The sequence below is a fragment of the Eublepharis macularius genome, chromosome 11 (genome assembly GCF_028583425.1).
Source record: "Eublepharis macularius isolate TG4126 chromosome 11, MPM_Emac_v1.0, whole genome shotgun sequence".
NCBI classification, from domain to species: Eukaryota; Metazoa; Chordata; class Lepidosauria; order Squamata; family Eublepharidae; genus Eublepharis; species Eublepharis macularius.
Genome location: NC_072800.1, coordinates 17,695,281 through 17,716,638, shown reverse-complemented (window position 1 = coordinate 17,716,638; position 21,358 = coordinate 17,695,281). Strand labels below are relative to the sequence as shown.

Sequence of the window (21,358 nt, the reverse complement as noted above, 5' to 3'; positions counted from 1 at the left end):
AACTGTCCATTTATTCCTAGACTTTACTTCTCGTTTAACCAAATTTTAATCCATAAGAGAACCTGTCCTCTTACGTTAGTTCTCCTTGCAGAAGCCTTTCTCTCAGCAGGCTTTGTTCCTCTATATGCCTAATAATTCCATCCAGGGGTCATTTCGTAGAAAAAGAGATGGAGGAACTCATTAGCATAGCTCATTAGCATATGCCACGCCCCTTGCCATCACTGGAAGTGTCCCATTAGCATAACTGATTTGCATATGCCACACACCCTGACATCACCTATCCTGGCTGTTTTGGACCCAATCCTGGCCATTCAGGGTCGAAATTGGGCCCAAAATGGCAAAAAGGGTCTGAAAAGGGGCCCACAGTGGTCAGGAACAGGCCACTGCTGAGTGGAAGAGTGATCCACCTCCCATCAGAGGTCCAATCCAGGCCATTTCGGCCCCAATCTAGGCCAAAACAGGCTCAAAATGGCCGAGAGTCTGGTGGGCGGGTCCACCTTTCATGCGACCTCTTTGGGGGAACTGCTGGAACTGCAATGTATTGCTGGAACTGCGTTCCTGCGCGTTCCCCCTCAAAATGAGCCCTCATTCCATCTTTGATTACATTTTCTACTAGACATTAGGCTTATTGACCTCTAATTACCAGGTTCTCTTTTGGACCCCATTGAAAACTTGTGTAACGTTTACTACTCTCCAATCTTCTGCCTCATTTTAGAATTAAAAAGGTGCTCCCTGAAGGAGGGATTTTTGACTCTTGAAAGCTTATACTCTTAAATGATTGACAGACCCAGTGGATAACTGTAGTCAAAACCTGCTTCTCAAGAAATCCATGGAAATTAAATATGCGTAGCATCTGGTGGATTGCACCTCATCTTACATCCCATGGGCTACTTCTTAGTATCTATTATCCACCATTTCTGGGAATTTAAAAACATTCTATGATTGTGTCATTCTTAGCATCTTTACAGCTATCCACCTTGTCTCTGAATGCATATGAGGTACAAAAAGCACGTGGAGTATAGTTTGGTATATGGACCTTGCTTTTATAAAAGGTTTATTTTGGGTCAAACCAATGTGTATTAATTATTATAGCAACCCGTGTATATTCAGCATTTGGGGAATGTGTGAATTGTACCTTGGGGAAAAAACGGTTTAAATTGTTCTTTTTTTACTTGATTTAAATAAAGATTTCAGTTACTGATAGAAAATACTTAGATGCAAAACTCTCTACTTTAACATCCACTTGGCGTCTAGACAGGATTTTACAGTGCAGTCTTATGAATATAGTGGGACTTACTTATGAATAAATCTGCGTAAGATTATTCTTTTCATCTGAGGTTTGAGGAGTGTACCTGGAATAATACCATGGTTGCCATCTTCTGTGTTTCCTAGAAATGATTATGAAGAACTAGCCCAGCAGTGTAAAACCTTTGCCAAAGACTTGCTCGCACAGGCACGGAATTCACGGGAACTTGAAGTTATATTAAACCATACAGCAAGTGATGAGCATGTGGATAAACGAGGACTGTTAGAAGAACGAATGAATCTGAGTCGCCTAAAACTTGCCATTAAGTATAATCAGAAGGAGGTATATCTTTGTTAATTCATTATACAAACGTTTTACAACCATAATAAACAGATGAGATAGACTAGTGATTCATCTTATTTGTGTTGCAAGGTGCAGAATCTCCTCATCTTTTTAAAAAGATCTCCTGTGGTCTTTTTGGGATCTTTTGGAACCTTGGAGGCCAATGCAGCTGTGTAATGACTTTAAAGTTCTTTGGTATGAGAAACAGGAGACTTGTAGCATCTTAAAACCTTTTAAAAAAATTGTTCCGGCATAAGCATAGAAACGTAGACCTGGAAAGAACGCCGAGGGTCATCCAGTCCAACTCCCTGCACAATGCAGGAAATTCATAGCTATTTCCAGGGCTCATTTCGAGGGGGAACACGCAGGAACGCAGTTCTGGCAGTTCCCCAAAGAGGTCACATGACAGATGGCCCCTCCCACTGGACTCTAGGCCATTTTGGGCCTGTTTTGGCCTAGATTGGGGCCGAAATGGCCTGGAGTGGGCCTCTGATGGGTGGTTGATCACTCTTCCGCTCAGCAGTGGCCTGTTCCTGACCACTGTGGGTCCCCTTTCAGCACCTTTTTGCCATTTTGGGCCCAATTTCGACCCTAAATGGCCAGGATTGGGTCCAAAACAGCCAGGATAGGTGATGTCAGAGTGTGTGGCATATGCAAATCAGTTATGCTAATGGCATATTTCTGGCGATGACAAGGGGCGTGGCATATGCTAATGAGTTATGCTAATGAGTCCATCCAGCTCTTTTTCTACGAAATGACCCCTGGCTATCTCCCCCTCACCTCCCCCCGGTGACCCCTGCTGTATGCCCAGAGGAAGGCAAAAAAAAAATCTCCAGAGTCCCTGGCCAATATGACCTGGAGGAAAATTCCTTCTTGACCCTAAAATGATGATTGGCATTTCTCTGGGCATCTAAGAAAGGGCCACAAGAGCCTTGCACTGGCTCATCTCTTCATGCCCTCCCTCTCCTTATCTGTGTACGTTCATTCTGAGTCATAGAATCATCATAGCTGTCAGGTGACCATCTAGCCTCTTAAATACCTCTCATCTACCATCTCCCGAGGATGCGTGTTCCAGTGAAGAACTACTCGGTCCGGAAGTTCTTCCTAATGTTTAGCCGAAAACTCTTGCTTTAATTTTAACCTGTTGTTTCTGGTCTGACCTTCTTGGGCAACAGAAAACAACTGCGCTCCATCCTCTATGTGAGGGCCCTTCAAATACTTGAAGAGGATTATCATATCACTTCTCAAGTCATCTCCTCTCCAGGCTAAACGTACCCACCTCTTTCAGCCTTTCCTCATAGGACTTGATCTCCAGATCCCTCGCCATCTTTGTTGCCTTCCTTTTGACATGTTCCAGCTTGTCAACATCCTCCTTAAACGATGGTGCCCAAAACTGAATACCCTACGCCAAGTGAGGTCTTTTTTTAAAAAAAAAAATTATTGGATGGGTTCACAAACATACACAGAAATCATTAACATTATCTACCCCATAACAATTTCCCCATCCTCCCCCCCCTTTTCTAGTGACTCCCAGCAGTTTTCCATACCCAACTTAATCTAAAAAGTATATCATATAAATTCTTAAAGTCTATAATGTATATCTATATTATGCATACTAATCAAATCTCTTTACTTATCTTAACTATCTACACTTACTATATTACTTATCTTAATTAAAAATATAAAAATTATATAAGTATATAATAAGTACTACTAAATATACTAACTAAAAAAGATACATATATATGTGTAACATACTATTCCTTAAATATCTATTACTATAACTCCATACTAATCCAACAAAATACAATAAAATATACCCCTTTTTGACCTTAAGTAAGTTTCTATCTCCCTTTTAATTCTCCCCTTCACGTCCCACTTTTTCTCCACTTTTTCTCTCACTTGGTGTTTGCCCTACGCCAAGTGAGGTCTAACCAGAGCAGAGTAACTTTGTAACTGTTGACTAGAGCTCACTTCTTCTGACACTCTGGGTGGTGGAATAGAATTTTATTATTCTTTATGGTGCCGTAGGACTCCTGTTTGCTTTTGCTGCAATGAGCTAACACAGCGACCTTTGGTGAGTTTCTCTAGTAAGTAGGCCATTCCTTCTTCTGGAGAAAAGCCAAAAAAGCTGGCAGGGTTACAGGCCAGACGAGATTTTGTATACAGTAAATATTTCTGGAAAGAGAAGAACTCTGCTGTGAGCGGTCTACCTTCCACTTAACTGTTTTGTGGAAGCCAGAGCCCTGTATGCTTGGGTATTGTGGAGTGGAGTAGCTACTGAAGGGATTACATTTAAAAATATGTTCATTAGTTTTGTTAGTAACTGCTAGCCACCACATGAAATAGTAAAAATTAAACTTGTGCTGTCTGAATATTCTATAAGGTTCCATGTACCACCTCGATTCTAAGGGCCAAGCTACAAGTGACAAATGACACTTGAACAGCAAGTGGACTGAGTGGAGGGCAAGTGAACAGGGAGAAATACACTTGCTGTTCAAGTGTCATTCGTCACTTGTAGCTTGGCCCTAAGTTCTTATTTAAAAATAGCCTCCAAAATACAGTACCATTTTAAGGGGTGCTCTCAAATGGCAACGGATGCTCTCAGTAGTTTAAACCAGGGGTTCCCAACCTTTTTGAGCCTGCAGGCACCTTTGGAATTCTGATGCCGTAACAAAATGACTGCCATACATGTGATACTTGTGAATAATTTTGGAAAACGTCCTTTTTCTCTCTTCCTTAAAGTTTATGATTGTTTATTTGTGTTATTCCTGATGTTATGTCAATTATATAATAGTTGGTCCTTATTTTGGTATTTTTATTTGTATTTGGCTGTCACAGGAGGTGGGGCCAACCACAGAATGTCAAGCATCAAGATTATGCATAACTCTCTTAGTAACTGTTCAACATTTAAGGCAGACGCCCTGTTTAACAAAATGCCTTTTAAGTGCACAGCCAATCAGAAGCCCTGCTATGCACAAGCCCTTTGGCCCTGCCCCCTTTCTAAAAATACTTGGCGGGTGCCAGGAAAAGTGTTGGCAAGCACCATAGTGCCCGTCAGCACCACGTCGGGGACTCTCGGTTTAAACAAAGGTTTAAACATTGAATTCAGTGGTTACTTTAGAAAAAGTTTATTGTTGTAAAAATGTTTTTCTATTGCAGTTTGTTTCTCAATCCAATTGCCAGCAATTTCTCAACACTGTCTGGTTTGGACAGATGGCTGGTTACCGCCGCAAACACACCTTTAAGAAGATTTTTACGGTCTTGACAGTCGGAATCTTTTGGCCAGTACTGTCTTTTTGTTACTTACTGGCCCCCAAATCTCGAATAGGGCGAATAATTCACACTCCTTTTATGAAGTTTATTATACATGGAGCTTCATATTTCACATTTTTGCTATTACTTAACTTGTACTCTGTAGTTTATAATGAAGATAAAAAAAACACAATGGGGCCAGCGTTGGAGAGAATAGACTATCTTCTAATACTGTGGCTCATTGGTAAGTATAGCAGAGATACAAATTTATTTGTTAAAATTCTAATACGAGTGCCTCTTCATCTCCAGTACCATTGTGTGATAAGGAATATCTTATTTATCTTGAAGTTTGACTGGCAAGGAGCATACACCTGGGCCATAGGGGAGAGGCTGTCAGAGGTGGGAAGGGTGAAGATGGAGGCAAAGTTGGGTGAGGAGAGAAGGAAGCCCCGAAGGGGGGGGGGCAGGGACAAGAAAGAAGACATGGGCCGATTCCAGATGGCCAGAAATTGCGGTTTTTCTGCGGAAATAATCGCTTACCGGCCACACGTTCACTTTCGTCTCCATCCGCTTTGTCTCACAGTGTGCCGTGCCGTCCCGCTTCCGGATGTTCGCACGGCCAACTGAGGTACCCAGGATTGGTTGTTTCCTCCCCGTCACAGTTGACGTCGGGGGTCTTCATTGGTTCGCATATCGTTTTTTTTAAAAAAAATTTTTTACGTGTTTTGCGCAAATGCGCAAACGTGCAGGTACGCGAATATGCAGTGTTGACTTTTGTGCGCTTTTGTGTATTTGTGCAAACGTGCGACTGCGCAAATGGCGCCCTGTTTAGAAAAAAAATTAAGGGAATATTGTTGCCAGCCGGCAAAGGAAGGAGGGAAAGGGGAGGGCCTCTCCATGGCGATGAAGCGTCCAGAAGTGTGCAAACCCGCAATACCACGTTCACACCATCCGCTTATAGAGCGCAACTGAGTGCCATGGACCGCAGGTAAGCCAGGATGGGAAATTGCGGGTTTTTATGAGTGAGGTCGCTGAAAAAGCGAAAGCTCTCGCTCTATTTGTGCCCATCTGGGATCGGCCATGGTAGGGGAGGGGAAAATAAGATGCACTCTGCAAATCCTTGTGGGTGCCTCAGTTGTTTTATTTTCTAAGACTGTAGCAAACTCGTTTAAGACTAGCTAACCCTAGTCTTCTAAAGGGTCTGGTTTTTTTCCCTGTGCCAAAATAGGGAAAAAACTATTACGTTTACATTCTTGAAACAACAGTTATGACATAAACCAGACTAGTAGCAGATGATTTTAGAGTGCAATCCTAAACACTGCACTGTTAGAGCAATACTGATCTTTATGTCCTACCAGTGTGCCAATAGCAGTTCATTTGGATACAGTCAGATTCTAAACCTATATAAACTTATTTAGATGTTATGCTGACTTTACAATACTTTTCAATAAAGCATGCTGTGAAAGGTGGACTTATTAGAAAAGACTAAATATGGAAGTGTGTACATACCAAATATATTTTTACATGTATGTACTAACTTAGTGTTCAAACCCGGTGTTGTTGTAAAGTGTACATGATCTTGACACTCCTCCGATCCCCAAATAGTTTTTTAAATAATAGAGGTGTCATGTTTCCTTTAAAAAAATTGATAGGCACTGAAGTAGTTGTGTAGCCCACCAACTATTTTTCTCTTATCTCTGTCAGGGATGGTGTGGTCTGATGTTAAAAGACTCTGGTATCAAGGCTTAGAAGACTTCCTAGATGAATCACGGAATCAACTGAGTTTTGTCATGAATTCTCTTTATCTAGCGACTTTTGCTCTCAAAATAGTTGCCCATAACAAGGTAAATATTGCTGTGCATGTTGTCATAAATATGCAGTTTAATTCATTTTTCAAAAACTTCTTTGAATCACCTAATGCTTATTAGAGATGTAAAAGCTTTGAAGCCAGAAGGGGAAAAAAGACTTGCCCCCCATATTGTTGCAGAAAAAAGTACAAATGTAGTAGGAAATTGAAATACATACAATGCTTACATTCCTATCAAATGTAAACTTCTGTTACTGATAGAACAACATGAAATGCATTGTTTATAACTTAGCTTATAAAATCGTACTAATTGGCATATTTATGGAATTTAAAGGTATCTTCTTCATTTTCTATGAGAAAAAGTGCAGGTATACCCAGTACTTGAAAATGCGTTACAAATTGCTGTGCTACCATAACACATACATCTTATTTTTTGCCACCTGAGAGGTAAGCAAAAATAAAAATTTGAAAGCAGGAAAGAAATTTAGTAGTGAAGAAAAGAAAATATATATTATCCAAGTCTGTAAAGTACTGTATACTGTAATGGGTGCTGTATGAATAAATACTGAGTTGAGCTGAACCCTGGTTAGCATTAATTGATTTGTTGAAACGATATTCATGCATGACACTGAATTATGGTTAAGAAGGAAATTTTAGCTTGTGAGAAGAATCTGGGGACATGAACCTCTGGCCAGGAAATGTTATGCCTCCGTCTGCCTATAATGGATGAAAGAGAGCAGTTTAATCATTGGTACTTTATTTTATCTCGGGTGGTCTTGCATTTTGTTCTGGATTGTTAGGCATTGGAGAATGTTCCCGTTTTTGTAGCCTTCCAATGTGCTCTTGATGGTTAATAGCTGTCACTAGATTGTCCACCTTATCTCAGTGACACTGAGAGATCTCTGTCTTTTGGTGGTACACCTCTGAAGATGCCAGTCACAGCTGCTGGCGATATGTCAGGAACTACAATGCCAAGACCATGGCCATACAGCCCAGAAAATCCACAACAACCATTGTCCACCTTATTGTTATTAATTTTCAATTTCTTTTAATAACTAGTTCCATGATTTTGCTGAGAGGAAAGATTGGGACGCCTTCCATCCTACACTGGTGGCAGAAGGTCTGTTTGCTTTTGCGAATGTTCTCAGTTACCTTCGACTTTTCTTCATGTATACAACAAGTTCTGTCCTGGGGCCACTTCAGGTAAATCATCATATGGGCAAAATGTCTAGATTTGCTCTCTGATTTAGATTCAGATATAGGATTTACACTTCACGATATAGTTTGTACCTGACTGCTTGCAGATTTTGAGAATCAAGATGCAAAATGGAACCTTTTCAATTCAGGGGTTTCTAGCAATGTACCAGAGTGGTAAGCTGCAGTACTGTAGCCCAAGCTCTGCTCACAACCTGAGTTCGATCCTGGCAGAAGCTGGGTTCAGGTAAGCGGATCAAGGTTGACTCAGCCTTCCATCCTTCCGAGGTCGGTAAAATGAGTACCCAGTTTCTTGGGGGTAAAGTGTAGATGACTGGGGAAGGCAATGGCAAACCACCCCGTAAAAGTCTGCCAGGAAAACGTGGTGCAACATCCCCCCATGGGTCAGCAATGACTCGGTGCTTGCACAGGGGACTACCTTTACCAACCGCAATAGTATTGAATACAACTGCTTAACTGTTTGATTCTTTTACAGTGTTCAGCTGGAATTGTATCCTGCTTTCATAATAGATTTTTAGCATGTTTAGCAGTTCTTAACTTTTGATAACTGAAATTGGTAACAGTGGGTCTGTTCTACAGATTTCAATGGGGCAGATGTTGCAAGACTTCGGAAAATTTCTTGGAATGTTTCTCCTCGTATTGTTCTCGTTCACTATTGGACTGACCCAACTCTATGACAAAGGATTCACTGTAGATGAAGAGAAGGACTGTGCTGGGATCTTTTGCGAACAGCAAAGCAATGACACATTCCACTCGTGAGTTGCAGAGAGTTCATTGAGAAGGCAGTGGTAAAAATTAGCTGTTATGTTTTTTTATGTAACTTTTAACACCAGAACATATCTGAAGGCAGGCTTCATGTCACTAAGCTGGTGACATCGTGTTTATACTTAGCATTGATATAGCGCTTTAGAATATACCAGGGCTCATTTCGAGGGGAAATGCACAAGAACGCAGTTCCAGCAGTTCCCCAAAGAGGTCACATGTCAGGTGGCCCTGACTCTCGGCCATTTTGAGCCCATTTTGGCCTGGATTGGGCCTCTGACAGGTGGTGGGTCACTCTTCCGCTCATCAGTGGCCCCATCCTGACCATTTTTGGCCCCTTTTCAGCCATTTTCAGCCCATTTTTGCCATTTTGGGCCTAATTTCGGCCCTGAATGGCCAGGATTGGGTCCAAAACAGCCAGAATATGTGATGTCAGGGGTGTGGCATATGCAAACCAGTCACACTAATGACACACTTCCAGTGATGGCAAGGGCATGGCATATGCGAATGAGTTACGCTAATGAGTTCCTCCAGCTCTTTTTCTACGAAATGACCCCTGGAATATACAGAATACTTCTCCATACATTGTAGTATATATTGTAAAGCAGAATGACAAGCCTATAAAGTAGGTCAATATTGTTTTCTTTGGATCAATAACAAAGCTGAGGATTCAGGTTTTGCCTACCAAAGTCAGTTCATGGCAGGGGCAAAATTTACACTGGAATAACTCTTCTCACGCTTCCAGTCACAACACATCACCAACTCAGCTTTGGGCTCCATATCCCAGATTCTTTATTCCACTGATTTTTTCAGCGCTGTTGTTGTGGAATGCTGTCTTGAGAAAGCCAATTCCTATTAAAATAAGAGCACACATTGTAAGTCCCATTAGGTTGGATTCTGTTGACACACAAATAGAGGACAATAGAGGACATGCATGGTGACAAATCCTTTCCACCTTCCTCTTTTCACAGTAGTCCTATGCACATGCGTGCACATAGACACATCAAGCATTGCTGGGGTCCTCCATGGCAAAAAAGTCACATCTCATCAGGGGCTGCAGCAAAGGGGTGGGTTGAGTGGAAATGTCCCCACCTTGCTCTGGAGCCAGTAGAAAGCTGGGCAGAGAAGGGGTGATGGAATAAATGCTCTCTTGGCACAAGAGTGAGGTGGGGACTCTTTTGCCGTATTCCCCCTTTTCACTGGTGTCCCCTGTGCCTAGTGGCACATTCAGATGAACAAAAATGAAAATACTAATTTTAAAAATCTTAATGTGGATTTGAATTCAAACAAGGTCACACCCATTACAGCATCTCAGAAATGTTTTTGCTTTCATAGAATGAAATGCTCTAGCCTTGACTGCATGCTAGCTGGGTTTTTTTCTCATGTATCATTGTGAGTCATGTAATCACATGTTCCCATTGTTTCAGGTTCATCGGCACCTGTTTTGCCCTGTTCTGGTACATATTCTCCCTGGCACACGTAGCGATATTTGTTACTAGATTTAGTTACGGCGAAGAGCTGCAGTCTTTTGTGGGTGCTGTTATTGTCGGCACATACAATGTAGTCGTGGTGATTGTGCTTACTAAGCTCTTGGTGGCGATGCTTCATAAAAGTTTTCAGCTGATAGCGGTAAGTGTTCTTAAAACAAACATTCTTTTATAATGACATGCAAACCCTGACCTGGATAGCCCAGGCAAGTTTGATCTGATCAGATCTTGAAAGCTAAGCAGGGTCGGCCTTGATTAGTAATTGGATGGGAGACCTCCAGTGAAGACCAGGGTTGCAGAGGCAGAAAATGACAAAGCACCACTGTTAGACTCCTTCCTTGAAAAACCCATAAATCAGCTATGGCTGGATGGCACTTAACCACCACTCCACCACCACTGAAGTGCATACTTAGCTGTTAGTTCCACATAGCATCATCATTCCCTTGAGTAACTAGTTAGCAGTGGGGTGCCTCAAAGACTGATATGGAGGCTGGTGCTATTTAATTTGTTCATAAATGATCAGAACTAGGGGTGAGCAGTCTAGTGGCCAAGTCTCCAAATGATACAAAATTCTTCTGGATGGTGAAAGCAAAGACCGACTGTAAATAGCTCCAGGAGGATCTCCACAAATTGGGTGAGTGGGCAGGAATATGACAAATGAAATTCAGTGTAGGTAAGTGTGAAGTAATGCACATTGGAAACCCTCCCCCCCCCACATTAACTATATGCTAACATGGTCTGAATTTCCTGTGGCTGATAGGGAAAGAGATCTTGGGGTCATATTGGATAGCTCAGTGAAAATGCTGACCCAATGTGCTGCAGCAGTGAGAAAGGCAAACTCTCTGCTGGAGACTATTAGGAAAAGGATTGAAAATAAGTTGGTCATTGGCAGTGTATAGGTCTGTGTAGCAGCCTTATTTGGAATACTGCGTGCAGTTCTAGTCATTATCTCAAAAAAGACATCGCAGAACAGGAAAAAGTACAGAAGAGAGCAACCAAGATGATTAAGGGGTTGGAACACCTTTCCTACGTGGAAAGGCTTGGACTTTTCTATTTAGCAAAGAGACAATTTAAAGAGGGTGGGGGGGGGACATGATAGAGATTTATGAAATTACGGCTGGGTAGAGAGAAGGATGGTCATGAGCATAAATGGCTTTAAAATGGGATTAGATAGAATCATGAAGGATGGGTCAGTCAGTGGGTGCTAGCCATGGAGACCAAAGGGAAACTTTATTCAGAGGCAGTAAACCTCTGAAAGCCCTGACCTGGATAGCCTGGCTGAGCCTGATCTCATCAGATCTCGAAAGCTAAGCAGGGTCTGCCTTGGCTAGTAATTGGATGGGAGACCTCCAACAAAGATCAGGGTTGCAGAGACAGGCAATGGCAAAGCACCTCTGTTAGTCTCTTGCCATGAAAACCCCAACAGGAATTGCCATAAATCAGCTATGACTTGAGGGCATTCTCCACCACCATCACCATATAAATATGCAAGGCAGGCCTTTGGGTCACTGATCACTAGGTTACTACACCTGTAGAACAGCAAACATTTGAGTCAAATCCTCCACTGTATTTTATCACATCTGGGTATGAGATTCTACACATCCAAATTATACAGCTGAATTGAAGGAGGTGCCTAGTTCACTTGAAACAAGAGTGACAACCTCATTCACAGAACAGCCCTGGCATAGGGCAAGTCAGCATCTTCAACATTTTAATTGGTATGAAAAACCCTGCCAGGGGTTACCGTAAGTCAGCTATGACTTGACGGCACTCTCCACCCCCACCACCAAACCTCTGAATGTCAGTGCCAGGAAGCAACAGTAGGGAAAGGCGTCAGCCTCTGTTCCCTGTCGGCCCTCCAGAGTGACTGGTTGGCCCCCATATGAAACAGGAGGGCTGACTAGGTGGGCCACTGTCTTATTCAACTGGGTTAATCTTTTGTTCTTAAGTAGATTTGACTGATTTCACAGCGTGTTATAAGTAAGGATGTGAAGCCGTTTGTTTATGGGGATCTTAATCTTCGGGGGGGCGGGGGCGCTGTTCCTCATGCAGAGGGAGAATGTATCGTATCAAAATGGATTCTTCTGACATGGTACCTTGCATGATTCGTGGCATAATCAGGCCTCTGCTGATAAACAGCACCTGTGTCCTACAACGGGGTGGTGGAAAGGCAGGCCAGTGAATTGGACCTTCCCATCATAAGGGCCTAGAGTGGGATGGTTTGCAGCACTTTCTTCTTGGTAGTCTGCATGACACCAATGGGTTTTGCGCCTGTACTAAGCTTTGGAATGTGTACGTGCTCCTGAAGATTACAGTCCAAAACATGAGGGGCTAGGGTTCTCAATCCCCCGTCCGGAGTGGGGGATCCCTTGATCCCACCCTTTCCCTCTCTGCGCCCACTTATTTGGTTGGCGGGGCTGGGGGGCATGCGCCCAGGTGGGGGGGGGCACGCTCCTGCACTATGAGAGCAGGCCATGGTGGCAGAGGTGAGAGTGGGACACAGTGGCAGTGGGAGCGGGCCACGGCAGTGAGAGTGGGTCCCTCTCACTGCATCCACAGCCCGCTCTTGCCGCCGCCACTGCACCCCTTTGCGCCAAATGAGAGCAGGCTGCAGCAGTGGTGGCGAGAGTGGGCTGCGGCGAGAGCAGCCCACGCAGGCGAGGACAAGGGCCCCCTTTGACCTGGGGGCGCCCTTTGACCCCCGTGTGATGATGTCACTCCCAGAAGTGATGTCATCACATGAGCCAGGAGTGCACACGAAGAAGGAAGCCAGGGTATGTGCCGGCTCCCAATCCCCACCGGGAGAGTCCAGGGACCTGGCTGTCTCCCATTGAGGGAGTCCAGGTCCCTTGCAACCCTGTGAGGGGCCATGATACAAATATTAACTTCTGGAGACTTTCCTGAAGTGTCCAGAATGTTCACGTGGAGGTGGTGTCCAGCACTATGGCGAATGCAAAGCCCTGACATGTGTGGCTCTGTGTATGATCACCTAAGATACCCATGGACAAAATGTTCTCGGATTGAAACCGTCTTTTTCAGTAAATATATTTGTAATCACATTTATTTGTCATTAACCCATTCTTATTAAATGTTTAAATGCAGTGTTATTTACAATCCTGGTTTAGTAGAATCTCTGAAATCTCTCATTTTCGATCATTTAGAATCACGAGGACAAAGAATGGAAGTTTGCTCGTGCAAAGCTTTGGCTTAGCTACTTTGATGACAAATGTACATTACCTCCACCTTTCAATATTATTCCCTCTCCCAAGACCATCTGCTATCTATTTAACAGCCTCAGTAAATGGATCTGTTCTCATACATCGTCTGGCAGAGTCAAGCGGCAGAATAGCTTAAAGGTAAAGTATTTGTTGCAATGACACATTTTCATAGTAGTAAGACAAGATGTCCAATTAAACTCTTAGTGGTATTGTCCTTTGTTACAAATAATTAATTTCTGTAAGTAGCCTCAACAAATCTCCCTCCCTCCCTCCCTCTCAGAAGTTCCATTGTTGAAATTTCTGAATGTTCTTGTATAGTCATCAAAAACATTATCAGAAATTTTTGTAATGCGATATATAATGTGATGTTATGGGCTCTAATCCGGTAGTTGCTTGTGATGCCCATAGTAACATCTGTTGCAGCAGAACTGACTGTGCTACTAAGCAAACTTTGGTTTTTCCCAGTTAGACCACCTGACACGTTGCAGGATTCTGTAAGACCATGATAGGATAGAAAAAGCAGACAATAATAGCCCTTCCATACTGCTTTTCAGTCACTGAAAGGTTTTAGGCCATATTCATATGTTACAGCAAACACATTTATTCCTGATAGTCATAACTGTAGCTTATTGTCATGCCTGTGCACTGTGCTGGAATTTTAGCTGGGGGCGGGGGTTAAATCTATAATGTATCTGAGACTGCTTGCTAGTCTGTAATCCATAGTCAAGCAACGGTCTCTTCCTGGTTTGGTGAGTCACAAAAATGAACATGTTATATATCGAGGCTGTGCAGTTCTCGGTATTTTCTCTAGTTGGACATGATAAGAGCGTTAAGCCTCTGAGGCAGTAACTTCTCCACAGGTTAGTCAAGAGCCTTATGAGAGCAGCATCTGGAGTTCTTTGCGCTTTTCCATTTCAAAGTATTTTTTAAAATATAAAAGGCAGGAGATGCAAACCTGGGCTGTTTCCACACGGCTTACCTTCCCTCAGAACGACCCGGAAGATCGTGCAAAAAACACGGAAGATCGCGTTTTCTCACATGCAATCTTCCGTGTTTTTTGCGCGATGTTCTGGGTCTTTCCGAGGGAAGGTAAGCCGTGTGGAAACAGCCTCAGTCAAGGCAAACGATTTTTTCCTGTAGTAAGATGTATTGTTAATTCTAAAATCTGTGGATTTGTGAGCTTTCCCACATCATGTGCCCATGTTACATCAAAATGAAATACTCCAAAAAAAAACCCCTGAAGCTGCTTAGTCTTAAAACTGTTTTGAGTAAACATAGTCATGGTACCCTATCATTAAGTTCAATAATTACTAGAGTTCCCTCTAGCCGGTAAAAATAGTTACAGGAGCATCCTTGGTACAGAGGAGGATGCTTTCTTCCTTTTTTTACCGCCCAGAGCCCCTGAGGATGGGTGGTTTATAAATTGAAATATAATAATAATAATAATAATAATAATAATAATAATAACAATAAGGACACACATGTTTTGCATCTGTAGAATAATTTATTTTCAAGCCACTTAGGCAATCGATGGTACTGGAGTGCCTGATTTTATTGGAGTTATTGTTGTGGATAAAGATAAATGCTATAACTGTACTCCTGTACTGTACAGCCTTATAGCAAAATCCAAATACTGACTGGAAATTTTCCAGGATTTTCCTAGTACTGTGCAGGCATACGTACACAACCAGGGCTTTTTTTCTGGGAAAAGAGGTGGTGGAACTCAGTGGGTTGCCCTTGGAGAAAATGGTCACAATGCTGGTGGCCCCGCCCCCTGATCTCCAGACAGAGGGGAGTTTAGATTGCCCTCTGCACCGCTCAGCGGCGCAGAGGGCAATCTAAACTCCCCTGTGTCTGGAGATCAGGGGGCGGGGCCACCAGCCATGTGACCATTTTCAAGAGGTTCCGGAACTCCATTCCACCACATTCCAGCTGAAAAAAGCCCTGTACACAACACACACACATATATATATAATAACAATGGGGACCGATGAAGGCCCATGGGGGAGGGAAATCCCCTCCTTAGTTCTTCCTCCCCCTCTTCCTAGTTCCTACTATCTTCCCTCAGCATCACCACTGCCTTCTCATCGTGGCTCCTACTTCAAGGGTCCTACTCTGACCTGTGAGGCAGATGCCTCACCATTCACTGTGGCTGCTGCAGCAAACCAAGATGGCATCCAAACCCCATCTGGTTTTTTCAGCATCTGGGCATACATTGGACGTCACTAGTTGGTGCTTTGAGTTTTTTACCCCCATCTTGGAAACCTCCGTGTATGTTAGTTTCAGGTGGGTAGCTATGTTAAGCTTTTGAGAGTCAGAGCTCCCTTCTTCAGATCCACTTAGAAGTGGAAGTATGTAGGGTTTTATCCAGCCAGAAGGTGAAGGGGTATTTAAAGTAAGGGTATAAGGTTTAATAAAATTAGCTTGATAGAGTTGGAGTGTTAGTTGTAGCTGGTCCTGTTGCACAGTTTTCTTTATCGGCAAGGAGTCCAACACTTCACAGTTATGATAGTGGGAGAAAACTGATGGGGATAAAATAAACAACTTTCCCTTTTTGACAGCCAGCTTTCATTTAGTAGCCAGCCCAGAGACTAAAAATAGTCGAAGCCAACAAAACAATAAGAGTGACAATTATATGTCAGTGCTTAATTACAGCATTTGATTTTGTAATGACTTTGCAAATGTTCCTTCAGTCACGCACCAGATTGTTCAGTGAACATGCAAAGCGTTAGGAGGTTTGTTTGCCTTCAAAGTTGATGGAAGGGAGATCCTCGGAGGCATTTTTTGGAGCTCCAGAAGCCTGAACTGGATGGTGGGCGGAACTAGAATCTTAGCAAGAGTGGATTCTTTGAAGTCACTAATATTTTGGAGATGAGAACCCTCTTCGTTTACCAAGCACACACAGCTAAGCACAAAATTCAGTGAAAGTTAAGCACTTTTCAGTTTTGTTTATTGTAATGGAGATGAGCATCATAATTTTTGACTAAATCACACACACTATTATTTTACAGCCTATGTAATATTCAGTGTTGAACATACTTTTTAAATCTTGGAACATCCTACTGCCAGTTGTACAAAACCCTATTTAACCTGCCATTGTTTCTTTAAAGGAGTGGAAAAATCTGAAACAAAAGAGGGATGAGAATTACCAAAAAGTGATGTGTTGCTTGGTTCATCGGTACTTGACATCCGTGAGACAAAGAATGCAAAGTACAGATCAGGCAACTGTAGAAAACCTCAATGAACTCCGACAGGACTTATCCAAATTCCGAAATGAAATGAGAGACCTGCTTGGCTTTCGGACTTCTAAATATGCCATATTTTATCAAAGAAATTAAGATTCAGGGTTTCAGAAGGCCAAAATTTAGGCATGCTCATTTGAATATTTGTTCCGTCCCAAATAACATAATTTCTCATTAGTACATTTTAAAATATCATGGCATGAGCTGGAGCCAAGTTCAGTTGTGAAAAATATTACTGTTTTTGTATTTTTGAAGCTTTTTATGACGTGTACAGTATATAAAACTTAAATAGCTGAAGCCTAATGATTTCACCGGGAGTGGGACTGGCTTTAGTTTCATGGTTTGTGTGTTGAAGTAATTCTTTCTGAAGATTTCAGGTTTGCTCTCCAATTAATGATTTTGTTTTGTTAATTATAGAAGTGCCAAGCGTGGTGTAGATCCTAGTTTCTGGTTCATGCAGTCAGAGTACTTTCTAGCACAAATTTTGCCACGTCTAGCTGGACTGATTCTCTTCTGACCTAATAACAACAACAGTGTGCTTGTATACTGTTCTTTTAGACAGATTAGTGCCCACTCAGAGTTGTGAACATAATCAGTGTTATTATTATCCCCACAATACAGCTGGGGAGCTGGAGCTGAGAGGAGTGGCTTACCCCAAGGCCACCTGCTGAGCTCAAGGCAGTAGAGGAATTCGAACCAGCAGAGTGGTGATTCACAGTCCAACCACTTATTTATTTTTATTTTTTTTACTTTCAATTTCTGTTCCACCTTCCCCGAACTGGCAGGTTCAGGGCGGATTACACTCTGCAAAACAACACACTAAAAAACGTACATTTTACAATTTTAAAACAGTTATTCTTAAAATTTAACCACTAGGCTACAGCAGCTTTAATCAAGGATCCAAACCTTTAGGAAAAAATCCCTTAACTGTTTTACTTGCCATTAACCATAGAGTTGCCCTGACATGGATCGGCCAGGTGAGCCTGATCTCGTCAAATCTCAGAAGCTAAGCAGGGTCAGCCTTGGTTAGTAATTGGATGGGAGACCTCCAATTCAGACCAGGGTTGCAGAGGCAGGCAATAGTCTCTTGCCATGAAAACCTCACCAGTTAAATATATGTCTTTAGTACTGCAGGGATAATAGAGGTTACTGGGCTCTCGTGAAAGAAATTCAGAGAGTGAATCCAATGCAAAAGTGCTGAATTAGGATTCATCAGGAGATCCTACACTGTCTCATCCAGGCTTGAACAAGCCTTACTAGCTCAGCATGATCCACGCTTTACTGGTTTGAATTAGTTCTGCTTACCATGTTTCATACTGCATCTTCCTTGATGGGATCTGATCCTATGTTAGTCCTACTTCTGTCATCAACAGAGAATTAGTCCTCACTCACTCAAAATGGATTGATTTCTCTTTGATTGGTTATTCTTTCAGACTGGCCTCAATTTGAATCATCTCCTGCCCTTTCGTTGCTTTGTGGCTTTAAGTGACCATTCTCATTTAGAGATTGTCCAAGAGGAAAGGAGACTCGCAGCCCAAACCAGCACTTGTACACTTAGCCTATCACTTGAACTAGGAAGGACTTCTAGGTTGCAGCTGCAAGTGTCACGCACATACAAGGAAACTCCCATTTTGCATTTGGAGAAATGGGTTTTCTGACAGAAGGAGGAGCTTTTTAGCTTATCCTCAAAATGGAATTTGGAACGACCTGACCAAACTGAGAGTGGCAATTAAAGCAATGAAAAACAAAAGAAAACCCTCTGTAACCAAAATTCATGTTTTGTGATACAAGTAAAAATATTCTAAAACATTTAGTGAATTAAAAGAGGGAATGTAGTGGGTACAGAATAACCATACCTCTACACTTAAAGTGACCGTGTGATCTTGGCCTGGGTCTTGGGTGACCTTGGGCTAGTCTCAGTCTAACCTACCCCACAGGGTCTTTGTGAGGATAAAATGTAGAGGAGAATGATGTGAACCACTTTGGGCCCCACTGGGGAGAAAGGTAGGGTATAAATAAATAAAAAAGCTAAAATCCTATCTTATTATTTACGAGATTTTTTTCATTGTGAACTTAATCGTCCAACCTTAGGCCTCTGGTGCAGGCAAGTTTCCTGATTTTTTTTTATTACGGTTTAGAGATCGAGAGAACTTCATAAGATCATGTGGTCCTTTCTGTATCTTTACAGTATTAAGTCTACTGAGCTCCATGCTATATAGTTTGTAAAGCTAGAGTATGAAACTAGCTTCAAAACCTGCTTTGAAAGCAGCTATGGTGAGTATTAATCTTGGAGAAATATAATCTTATCCCGTGGGTAACAGTGAAAATCGTGAGTGGGAGCATGCGCAGTTACTAGTATGCTTAAGTTCCATTGATTTCTTGGGGCATATATATGCTAGCATTGATTATGTCTAAACTGAATTAAGCCCAAAAGATTGCCTATGAAGCTGTAATGGATAACAGTATGGTAAGGGTATCCAACCTTTTTGAGCCTGGGGGCACATTTTAAATTCTGACATAGTGTGCTGAGTACAGCTACAAAATGGCTGCCGCAAAATGGCCACTGCAAGAGGCAAAGCCAGCCACAAAATGGCTGCCACAGCTTACCTTCAAGCACACAGTGAAGATCCTTGTCTTGTGGAAGCAGCTTCTGCCAAAGCAATGCTTTTAAAAATCTGCACAGCCAGAGTCCCACCTGGCCCCACCCACTTTCTAAAAACTTGGTGAACACCAGGAAATGTGTCAGCAGCACTATGGTGCCCTTGGGCACCAGGTTGGGGACCCCTGATTTGTGGTAAAGATTGAATGATGTTTTAAGTCCAACATTGCTCATTTTGAGAAAACTTAACTGTAGCAGTGTTTTTGTTTTGTTGTTTGGAAAACTAATATATTTTGTGTATTATACAGTTATGTACATTACTTCATTGGGATTAACATATACGTCCGTTTAAATGAACTCTGACACATTTTTTTAAAAAAATGAGTGGTACTCTTAGCACTTGAAGGCAAATCCGAGATGTTTAAGATATGAATTCTTGTGCCATGTTATCTTTTTGTCACTTGACACTTTACAGAACAGACAGTAACTATTGAGGGAGGCAGGGTTTGTCTAATGCTAATTTAAAAGATAATGTAATAATTTATTCAGGAACTTTTGTTACTTTTGCTACTTTTATGTATCGTGAAATGTTCAGCCTTGGAGAGCTTTTCATTGTAATGTGTAAAATAAGAGATGTTAAGGTATTTTGATAATTGTTCTTATTTTATTGTCTCCTTTCATTCCTCACACTCTAGAATGTAAGGTGTGCTCTCGTTTTTTAAAGTCTTATACAAATAAATAGCAGGATTTGCACTGTTCATGTTGTCTTGTTATGAATAATTGAATAGCACTACGAAGGATGTTTGTCGTATGTTTTTTTGGCTGTAACAAAAATCTTTAGGAGTAGTTGTGAGGTATGTGTTCTGAAAACAGTAACTTGAGAACCCATGTTCTCCTCAGAAGGCAAGGGTTTTTTTTTAAAAAAAAATTATTTGCATGTCAGCATTGTATGCATTAATAATTGATATTGCATGCAAGCTTACAGCTCTAGTATTTATTGTGATAAGAGATCCAGTTATTACTAAATAGACAGAGAGAATGAACAGATATAGGCAGGGCTCATTTCGAGGGGGAACACACAGGAACACAGTTCTGGCAGTTCCCCAAAGAGATCACATGTCAGGTAGCCCCTCCCACCTGACTCTTGGCAATTTTGGGCCCGTTTAAGCCTGGACTGGGTCCAAAACGGCCATGATCGGGCCTCTGACAGGTGGTGGATCACTCTCCCATTCAGCAGCGGCCTGATCTTGGCCATTTTGGGCCCCTTTTCGGCCATCTTGAGCCCAATTTCGGCCCTGAATGGCCAGGATTGGGTCCAAAAGAGTCAGGATAGGTGATGTCAGGGGGTTTGGCATATGCAAATCAGTTATGCTAATGACACTTCTGGCGATGGCAAGGGGCGTGGCATATGCTAATGAGTTCCTCCATCTCTTTTTCTATGAAATGACCCCTGGATATAGGAATGAAATGTGAAGTCACATGACCACTTTATTGAACACAGAAAAAAGAAGCCTAGAAAATGGTATCAGCACTTCCGTACAGCACCAGTTCTTCTTTAGTTGTTTGTGTTTACAACGGAAAACCCTTTTTTCTGACACATGTTTACAGTTTTCTCTCTTCAAAACATTTTAAGGGATATAATTGAGTCACACAGACACTAGTATAAGAGAGGCTACAAGATCATGATCTGAAAGAATGTCTTTATGCCCTACAGGCAGTTTACAAAAGAAGTTCTACAGTTCCATACGTTTCAGGCTTAAACCTGGGTTCAAATTAAAGTCTGGGTTTACTTGTGGGATCTTTCCAAACAATCTTCATTGCAATAGAATTCTTTTGGAAAGGTGTCCTCCTCCTTACTGGCCTGCACAAACAAGTCAGCAATTCTAACACACAGCTGTAAAATAAGAGTGCAAGTGAAAGGACGACAAAAGTAGAATGCTTCTATCAAAAGGCTCAGGGCAAATCTGTGCCAGTTTATTCTCATGCCAGGAGTAGTGGTTAAGAGTGGCGGGACTCTAATATGGAGAACTGAGTTTGATTCCCCACTCCTCCCCTTGAAGCCAGCTGGGTGACCTTGGATCAGTCACAGCTCTCTCAGAGCTCTCTTAGCCCCACCCACCTCACAGGGTGATTGTCATTAGGATAATAGTAACACGCCTTGTAAACTGCTCTGAGTGGGTGTTCA

General features: G+C 42.2%; 1 protein-coding gene across 1 annotated transcript in view; it reads left to right on the top strand.

The window, feature by feature from the left end:
- Positions 1-19,929, top strand: part of TRPC1 (transient receptor potential cation channel subfamily C member 1) — a 29,479-nt gene extending 9,550 nt beyond the window's left edge. Inside the window, exons 6-13 of the mRNA XM_054992086.1 lie at positions 1,393-1,588; positions 4,751-5,087; positions 6,548-6,687; positions 7,710-7,853; positions 8,445-8,620; positions 10,055-10,256; positions 13,276-13,470; positions 16,443-19,929. Coding sequence (XP_054848061.1) covers positions 1,393-1,588; positions 4,751-5,087; positions 6,548-6,687; positions 7,710-7,853; positions 8,445-8,620; positions 10,055-10,256; positions 13,276-13,470; positions 16,443-16,670 — 1,618 coding nt within the window. The 3' untranslated portion in view covers positions 16,671-19,929. The remainder of the gene's footprint in view (positions 1-1,392; positions 1,589-4,750; positions 5,088-6,547; positions 6,688-7,709; positions 7,854-8,444; positions 8,621-10,054; positions 10,257-13,275; positions 13,471-16,442) is intronic.
- The last annotated feature ends 1,429 nt before the right edge of the window (positions 19,930-21,358 follow it).